The following is a 10,090-nucleotide window of genomic DNA, read 5'->3' on the forward strand; positions in this document are numbered from 1 at the left end:
TTTTTGGGGGACTACGGTCCCGGGGTTTTTCCCGCATCGGGTTTTCCACGTTAAAAATCTTGGTGTTGATTTTGTGATTATTTGCATTATTTTTCATCATTGTTTGATTCTGTTTTACTGCACAAAGAGGGAAAGAATTGGGACTTGTGAATTGTAATTGTATTCCGCTGAATTGATCCGGGTAAATTGGTGTCCGGTTGTTCCGAGTTTTCCCAACATGAAGAAGTTGGATGAAATTTCAATATTAGAGAGACTTGAGGCATTAGATAGTGTCACTGGGATTACACCACTGAAAAGGTTGGTGTGAAGTAGAAGGACTTCAAGATTTGGAAGAGTTATGCCCAAATGAGGGGGCAGACTCCCATGAAGTTGATTGATTGGCACACCGAAATTAGTAAGAGAAGAGAGATTGAATATGGAAGGAGGAATTGTACCACTCAAATTATTTACACCAAATGAAAAGATTTTTAGCCTTTTCAATTGCCCTATAGTATTTGGAATACTTCCTTGCAAATTGTTGAATGCTCCACGAATTTCGTTGATAGATGAAAGGTTTCCGAATGAAGGTGGTGTTTCACCGACCAGATTGTTCCTTCTAAAAATGAGTACTTGCAATTTTGATAATGATCCAAGTAGTGCAGGAAGCTTACCAGTAAGATTGTTACGCTCCAAATCAAGATTCAGGAGATTCGAGCAACGTGAAATGTTGACTGGGATTTCACCACCAAAAGAGTTGCTCCCTAGTCTCAACATCTGTAGCCGAAACAATTGACCCAGTTCTTGAGGGATATTGTGGCCGAAGCTGTTGTTTTCCAGGTTTAGCACCCTGAGAAAACTCAAGTTGCCAATGGAGGGAGATAGGCTGCCCACCAGTCGATAAGAATGAAGGTCAAGCTCTACAACTCTCTGATGCCGACGTCCACATGTAACACCTGACCACTCGCAGAAGTGTACTGATTCATTCCACGAGTTCATTGCTCCGAAGGGATCTCCGACAATTTGAGCCCTGAAAGCTATCAAAGAGAGTTTGTCTGTCTCATTTCCTCCTTGTAAGGTGACGGAAAAACAGAAAACAGTCACTTGCAAGAAAAGTAACCACAAACTCATGCTTGTTTGCTTTATTTTTATGTGATGGATCTTAGAGCTCAAGTATTAAAAATATGCCTAAAGTGCTCTTATATATATATATATATATATATGGAAAGTGCTAGTGTAAATTCAACAACATTTTCCACAAGTGCGAGCCACAATTTTCCACAAGTGGGGAGTGAAATTTTCCACAACGCTGTAATTGTTATCAGGAAATGAAGGCGAGCTCCCATGAACACGTTTTCTACCGTGCAAAAACTGCAAGAAATCTCCCCACTAATGTGGACCAGGAATCATGCGCACAAGACAAATGATTTCCAAATTTCACTCCCTTAATTTTCAAACAGTTGGAACAAAATTCAAGACGGTAAGAATTCAAGGTGATAAGACATGAGTTGATATAAAAAAAGATACTGGAACTCAATTTAAGAGGGTAAGGATTGCTTTTACAGAGTAGGAATCGATTTTAGAAAATTTAGAATAAAATTTCAGAAAAAATTCATTTTTAGAGGTCAGGAATGAATTTCAAATGTATGATAATTGATTCCAAAACTAAATTAAACAATATATACACAATGATTAATTGTTATTTTATATATACACACACATAAACAAAATTGAGTGAAAGTCAGTTTGTTCAACTCTAATTCATTTAATTTTTTTTAAATAATTATATTCAAAACAATATAGTTTGAGTTATTTTAAAATATTAAAAAATATATTATCTTAAAATAAAATCGAATTAACACTGATATACTCTTGACCCGATCCGTAGTCCAAATAAGACATAGGATCATGTACAATAACTATAGATTTAATCAAGGCTAGCAAAGCTTTTATTTTACTTTTTTGAAAACAAAAACCATGAAAACACATACTCTCGTAAAGATAGGTCACAAGATATTTTTTAAATGTTTATATATTGTTTTAATTTATTAATATTAAAAGTTAAAAAATATTATATTAACATAATTTTAATTAAAAAATATTTTTATAAAATCAGACAGCTAGTATCACATTAGCAAACGAACACTTCCACACACATGGGATAACTGCTTTGTCATTTCAGCCATTATGCAGTTAGATCAGCCGTCAATCACTGTATGATTTGATGTGCCGATGAAGTTGAAGTGGGCATGATATTGAGGATGATAGGCAAATTGGCCGGAAGCTATGGTATCCTCTCATTTTCTATCTATCGCCATAGCCTCTTTCCTCTTCTCAATTATGCATTATGATAACACAAAAATGGGATATAAAGGCTCCACTTGCCTATCGAAGATATTTTTACTCAAAAAGTGGATCGATCACTTGTAAATTAGAGCTTTGTGTTACGTAACACTGTGTATTTTGCACAGTAAAATTATATATTTATCCTTTAAACATAATTACATAGATGGAAAAATCTTTTTTCACTAGATACATTATACATTGGACATTGCAAGAAAGGACGGGTTATATAGTATTTTTATATTTTCATTGTATAGAATGGTTACATTTAATGTCTTGAATTTTAATTTTTTTATATTCTTTATATGTATAAAAATCTTTTAAATACCCATTATATTCCCAACAAATATTAATATAAATATAAAGGATATTTATTCCTATTTAATGTTATTAGGGTAATATTATACTTTTTAGGTATATAAAAATTCTAATAGAACCCATTATATTTTCATCAAATATTAATATAAATATAAGATTGCACTCTCCTCTTTCTAAAAAAATAATATTCTCTATAAATATATTTTTATTTAAAAAAGAAAGAATATCTTTCTTTTTTTTTTTGCAAGATCACCTCCATTTTTTTTCTTATTAGATTCACCTCCATTGTTTTCTTATTAGATTTTAGTATTATTCTTTTAATTTTGATTTATTTTTTTTGCTTTGCAAAGTTTTCTAGATTGGAATTTTTTTTATTCGATTTTATCTTTTTACAATTAATTACTTTGAATTTGGGCTTCTTGGGTAAGATTGTGTCTAGGATTTCATGAGTTTCAAGTTTTGAAAATTAACAAGTTTTTAGAGGTTTGTCAAGGGTTGCTTTGGTTTTCTTAATCATTTTTTAAGTTAATATATTTTTTTAATTTTATCATTTAATATTTAATTAATTTGATATTAGATTTTTTCCAGTTTTTTATATCCTTTGTTTTTTTATTAGGTTTTTTCTACGTTTTTTGTTAAATTTATTTTTTAAAATAAATTCTATTCTTAAATAAAATAAAATTAATTAAATAAATATAGATAGATGCTCACTTTCTTTTATTTTGTTCGGTTTTCTTTTCTAGGATTTTGCTCTAGTAACCCATTTGACTTCTTTAAATGTTATTGTTCAACATTTTGTAGTGGAGTTTGAACCACCTTAGCAAATTCTTTTGGTTTTGAGTTACAGTGAGTATTCAATGATTTTTTCTTTCTTTTTAATTCATTTGTTTTAGTGAGTTGTTGATAAATGTTTTTTTAATGATTCATTTACTATTATTGCCTTTAATTTAAATCAAATTATTAAATTACTTCATTTTATTGGATTCAGTTAAATTAACCAACCGAGTACCGACTATCCAGTTTTTCTTGCTTTTTAAAACACTACTGTCACCTTGACATCCTTTTTGTACGTTAAAATTTTTTTAACTAGCGTGCAGCATGGGTCACCAATATATGGAAGTAAAATTTAAGAGACATGGGACAACCTTGATCTATACTGTCACACAACTCATCCCCCCTAAATCCTATGGTGCTTTTTTGTCACTATAACCAAGTAGGACAAAGATTGTCCATTTGAGCTCAAAATGTATCGGTTTGTAAAGTATCTACTTGACATTTTCTTTAGCTTCTATGAAGAAGAACATTACTGCAGTTGTTGCATTGGGGTATCATAGCAGCCAGCGTGGATAGTTTAAGAAATCGGTAGCGAAAAGCAGAAGCAGTATGAGAAACCAAAAAAATAATGAACCTGTATTATATCAGCTTAATTCATGTATAATTTGTTTGCATACATCCACTATGAAAGTAGATACGTAGAGAAATGAATAATCAAAGACGGTATAAACTAGACAACAAAGAACATAACAAACCTGTCTTAGTTCATAACTAACAAGTGTAACTTAACCTCTCTTAGAATACATCCTATTTATCATGCATAAGAATCAGCAGAGACTTTAGCAAATGCCATCGTCGAACGTCTAAAACTGAATCAGTTGATGCCAGGGCTGGGTCCAGAAGGTGGCAGGGGTGCACCTTTTGGTAACATAGCCGAAAGGGTCCTAAGAGCTGCCTCGAGTGATGAATATTTCCGAGCTTGGAATCCTGAAACATTCATGTGCGGGAGCTGCCTAGCCTGAGAACTTCCAGCAAGTGTTAAAACCAGCGCAAGAACAACCAGAAAGCATATGAGATTCTTGCACCTCTTTGAGCACGCCATTTATTGTTTACCTCATGTTTTACAGACGAAGGTTATATATATATATATGTGTAGGAAATCCATTATGCTGCAAAATGACCATGCAAGACGGGCCGGCTTGTCAACTGGGATTTGGTAAAGGTAAATTTCTCTGGAATAACCTTGCCTGCAAATGGTCCAGCTGTACATTCTTTTCGGCCGAATGGTAATCTGAGAAGACTTTCTTTCTTCAAATGTGAAGGATTTTTATGCGCCGGCTCGTTATTTCAGTGAAGAGACTAATTGTAATTGGATATGATTAAGTATTCTAAGCTCATGGATTAATATAAGTGATAAGATTTTACCTGTACAGGTAAACTGTCACATCTATATAAACGTAAAACCTTTGACATTAAATTGTATATAGCGATAAAGTTAGTTCTGAGTTGGCCTGTTTACAACCTTCTAATTCATGAGCTTGGCAGAAGTGCTACTTCAAGGTGCATCAAGTTCCAAGGTACCCGAGATTATTAACTATGAAATATGGTTTCTGAACGAGGTTTGACCTCTGCTGCACCCAATCCCTCCTAGCTTGTCCAGAATTGATCCAAGGCAACTAAACTTTTAAAAGGCTCTATAGGAAAAGGAGCACGAGCTCTAGTTGCATGACATCAACACTCATTAGAGGCAGGGTGAGGTCATAGTTTCTTGAAGCACACGGTCGAAGACTTTCAATTTTTTATGGAATTGTCAAATAACTTGATAACAAAGTGACATCAGGTATAAAATTCCTGGTCCGGGATGGAGCTCCAGGTGACAAATGGCCTGGAAAATTTGCATATCTCCAAACAAGTTTAAGGCAAATTCATATTGTTAATTCCTAGCCGGCAGGAACAAAATGATAAACTAATTATATATATCAATCCCAGAGTGATATGATTTCCAACAAAGATATGATTCAGCCTTGTCAAGAAGATCATAAAGAGACACCAAGCTTCAAAACTTCATGCAATGCCAAATAAACAAACATCTCGAGCCTCCGTACAAGAGCAAGTACGTGATAACAGGTAATGAAAGAACTGTCAGTTACTAGCCTCAAGCCAACCCAGACAAATGGAGGCTAATCCATCAAAATTTGAGATAGGATGATGATAATTCCTCATTCAAGAACAGACTGGTAAAAAAGTTGAAGAAACAAAAATTTATATTAACAATACCAATTCATCACCAATAAAAGTTGGAAACAGAGATCAGAATACCTGAACTGGCTCTCCAGATTCTGGAGGGAAGTGAAAACCTGTTGAGCACTTCTCCAAGATCTCAGGACTTGTCATCCATCCTTTATATCCATTACACACGTTCATCTGGAACTGGAACACCTGAAACAAGAAGATCATGATACAATGAACAAGATTCCTCTAAGAATCTCTTTGTTTTATTATTCCAAAGGATTTTCTGGTAAGGAGAACCGTTTTTATTGAAGGAAAACTAATCACAACCCCAAAGCTGAAAGCTAATTAGTCTTCCCTTCAAATTCACTCCATGAAAACAACAAATATTTGACAATAGAAATTTATCATTTAACTGGAGAGAAAGTTCTGTAATTTGCTGACATCATTGGCAAAGTGCACAGAAAGAGCATAAAAACATCACAATGGCATGAACGAGTGACAGAAACCATACCTCTGAATGAGAGGCAGGTGTCTTCTCAAGCTCATCTCCCTCAATGTTCACACCAGTACCTTGGTACTCTGGACAGAGCACAGATACAATTGGGTTTGAGAAAGTGTTCGCTGTTCCATCCTTTTCCTGATGTATTAGATTTGTCTCCGTTCTTGTTCTAGATCTTTCCCCCACTTTGGGACTGACTGACTGATTGCAAACAATCTCAAACTCAATGCTGAGCATCCAGAGTATAAGGCATGAAGTGTGGTATACATGAAATGCCTGCATGAACAAAAAATATTCTTTTAAAAATAAACTCAATAAATTTTAATGTCCCATCAAATCAACATTTGTAACCCATAAGGAGTGCATGTCACAACAAGTATGACAATGCATTTAAAAGCTACTAGAGATAACATAATCTTGAAGAAATCATAGGTAAGATGGAGAATGTTACCCCATACACATTTCTGCTACTGCAAGCAAGTTTTCCAGTCTTCCTGTTCCTCACAAGAAAGTTTTCCAGTAACGGAGAACTAGAAGAGAGCAATAGCTTCACATCATCGAATATTCCTCTCCTTCCCAAATCATAATCATAAGCAAAAGTAACACTGAAGTCATGATCCAAAACCTTGATCCTATCCTCATCATTAGAACTCTTCTTCCCCAGCCATTCACACCATATTCTACTAATCTCATATATCCTTCCAGCAATCCGTCAGAATCCATTAACCTCACTTTCAAATCAGAAACTTCTTCATAAAGACGCACATTCAGAATCGCCAGATCAGAACCCTCTTCATTACCACTTAAATTAAATCCTCATTACATTCAACATCCACACGGCAACCAGGTTTCAGATTTTCACCATATTTAACAACTGCAAGATTATCACTGTTCTTATCCAACTTCAAGGAACTCCCCTTTTTACCATTCTTGATAGCCAACTGTTTCTCATTCCCACTCGAAGCATCAAAGAAATGAATCCCATCAATAAAGGTTGCTAAATATATGTTTGCTACCGTGGTGTATAGATTACATTTCAGAAATGTTTTTTCTTTAAAATATATTTAAATAATTTTTTAATTTTTTTTTATATTAAAGTCATTGAAAAGTATTATAAAAGAGGTTGTTTGTTTTGTGTTTAAAATTATGTCCGGATGCATTTTAAAAATTTGTTAGGCATTAAAAAGTATTAATTAATTTTGTTTTTTTAATAATTTTGTTTTTTTAATAATTTTGATGTAGTAATATTAAAAATAAAAAAAATAATTATTTTCGAGCAAAAAATATCATATACTGTAGTTCTAAATATATATTTATTATTTTTTTCAAGTCAAAATCCCTTTTAAAATTCATTCTAATACAAATTAAAACGGAATGTCGAACAAGTTTGAAAATACAAAGAAGCGAACAGACAGCCGTAGAAATTAATATACACACAAAGAAGACGAAGGAACCTGACGTTTTTCATTCCCAAGAGAGGGAGCTAGTTGGGTCCAACAACAACCACCAGGAAAAGGATTAGTTTGAATTTGGAAATAAAAGGTTTTTTTTTTTTTATGATGTTAGGTTTGAGTTTTCTGGTTATTTATATGATAGTTACTAGAGATTTATATAGACATTAATTTTAGGGTTCATGGAATTAGTGGAGGTGCGCATAAACTGGTTCGGACACATACATTAAACTAAAAAAAAAAGATTGGTTTATTCTTTCTATAGTCTCAGATTCGAATCCTTGGTTACTTATATGATGATTATTGGAGGTTTACATGGTCGTTAACTTCAGAATCCGTAGAATTAGTCATACTGCACGCAAGCTAACACGGACATCCATGTTAATCTAAAAAAAAAGAGGATTGGTTTGTGAAACTCTATCATAATTAATTTAATTAGTTAAATTTTATATTTATTTTTAAAAACTATTAGTTTAAGTTTTATAAATCTTAAAATTACTAAAAATTTATCTAGTTCTTAACTTCAAAACCTTAAAAAATTAATTAAAATGTGGGTAATCTTTTCATGACATTCATGTTAGAAAAAAAAATAGTTTAAAAAAAAAAATTGTTTAATATCTTGAAATTTTTATTTTAAATTTTGAGATTAGTAAAAATCATTATCTTAAATGCTTACGAACCCAATATGTAAATGCAAACGAATTGAGTACTTATCGCTTACTTTATCCTAAAAAAAAAGGTAGTAAGTGATCAAGTCATACATTTTTTTATATATAAATAGACTTTTGTATTGACTTGCTATGGATCTTTGTTGATCTTGCAAGACAAATTTCTCATGGAATGAGAAAAATTTCAATGTTTAAGTTAATTTTAAATATTTAACAAATAAAAATTATTTAGATGACGTAAAAGAGTTTTTTTATTTTAAATAGTTTAGAGATTTTGAAATCCTTCATTTTTCTCTAGAGATGGGTGTGTTTATTTTTGAGGTAATTTTTGTGATTATAGTTTAAAAAATATAATTAGTTAAATTTGATATGTGTTTTGTAAAAATTATGATTGAGATTTATGTGTAGCAAAAAAATATATATAAAATATTTGATAATTATATTTGAAAGTATGATTGTTGTTGTTTTTCAAAGTGTTTTTTACTTAATAATGCATCAAAATATTTTTTGTATTCTTAAAAAATTATTTTTGATATCAGCGCATCAAAATGATTTTAAAAACATAAAAAATATATTAATTTGAAGTAAAAAATAAAAATAAAAATAAAATAATTTTTTTAAAAAAACATTTTTGAAACATAAAAATAAATAGAATTTTATAAAATTCAGGTAAAAAAATATAAAAACTCTATTTTAAATTTAATTTTTTAATAAATCTCACAGTAAAAAACATAATTTAATCTATTATCAAACACTTTACTATATTTATTACACCACAAATGCAAAAACAATTACAAACACAAAGCTCACGTGTAATATATACGTCTAATAATTAGCGTAAAAAAAAAATAAAGAGTTGTGAGATGGACATGTGAGCTTGCATAACTATTTAAACTGTGATATAAAAAATAAAAAATAAAAAATTAAATCATTAATTAATTTACACATACTTTGTGCCTTTTCTTTTCTTTTCTATTTAAACTGTGATATAAAAAATAGAAAATAAAAAAAATAAAAATTGCTTACGAACCCAATATTTAAACTGTGATAATAAAAATAAAAAATATTGTAATGAAAGATTCTTTGTATCTCCAGCATCTCATAATTTGTGCCTTTTCTTTTCTTTTCTATTTAATTTCTCTCCTCTTATTATTGTGCTAGCTTGATACTTTCTCTTTCTCTATACTTAAACTCTTTCTTTGGTCCCTCAACTTTTATATAATCTTAACTTTAGTTCCATTATTTCTATCATTTCAGTAATTACAATAATTAAACTTATTTTTAAATGAATCGGCAAAAATTAACTTTTTTTTAGTAATTGCATTTGAAAATAAATATTAATTTCAGTTAAATTTTATTTTGTGCAAAAATAACAGATGAAACCATTATAATAATGAAATTAAAGTTGACTAAATATAAAAATTTGAGGAATGAAATAAAGAAATGGGCTAGAATTTATTTTTATTTTTATTTTTTGGGCATGTGAAAGTCGAAATGATGCTGTAATATTTTTTTACTCAAATGTGAAAAATATTTTTTTTCCCATGTGTACAAGCCAATAGGATCCTAAGCATAAAATTGATGGGCTCACGAATGCTTAGGAGACAGGTGGGGGCTTGACTTTGATTATGAACCAATATTTCTACGCCGCAAATTAGTAAAATATCCCAATTCGTTTCTCTAAGAATTTCCTGCTCAAGACATTGAATCCGCAGCACCATTCACACAATTAAAAATCTAGGGTTTTCCAATCTCAAGATCCAGCATTGAACATGACATGAGCTACCCATTCTGTCATCCTTTCACCTTATGTTAGGCAAATCCTATTG

At 31.1% G+C, this 10,090-nt stretch overlaps 1 protein-coding gene across 1 annotated transcript in view; it reads right to left on the minus strand.

The window, feature by feature from the left end:
* Positions 1–1,163, minus strand: part of LOC105136289 (putative receptor-like protein kinase At3g47110) — a gene marked incomplete at its 3' end in the record, with an annotated part of 7,593 nt that extends 6,430 nt beyond the window's left edge. Inside the window, exon 1 of the mRNA XM_011041579.1 lies at positions 223–1,163. Within this exon, the coding sequence (XP_011039881.1) occupies positions 223–1,107 (885 nt within the window). The remainder of the gene's footprint in view (positions 1–222) is intronic.
* Positions 1,164–10,090: the final 8,927 nt, after the last annotated feature.

This window comes from Populus euphratica, unplaced genomic scaffold (assembly GCF_000495115.2).
Source record: "Populus euphratica unplaced genomic scaffold, PopEup_1.0 scaffold52.1, whole genome shotgun sequence".
NCBI lineage: Eukaryota > Viridiplantae > Streptophyta > Magnoliopsida > Malpighiales > Salicaceae > Populus > Populus euphratica.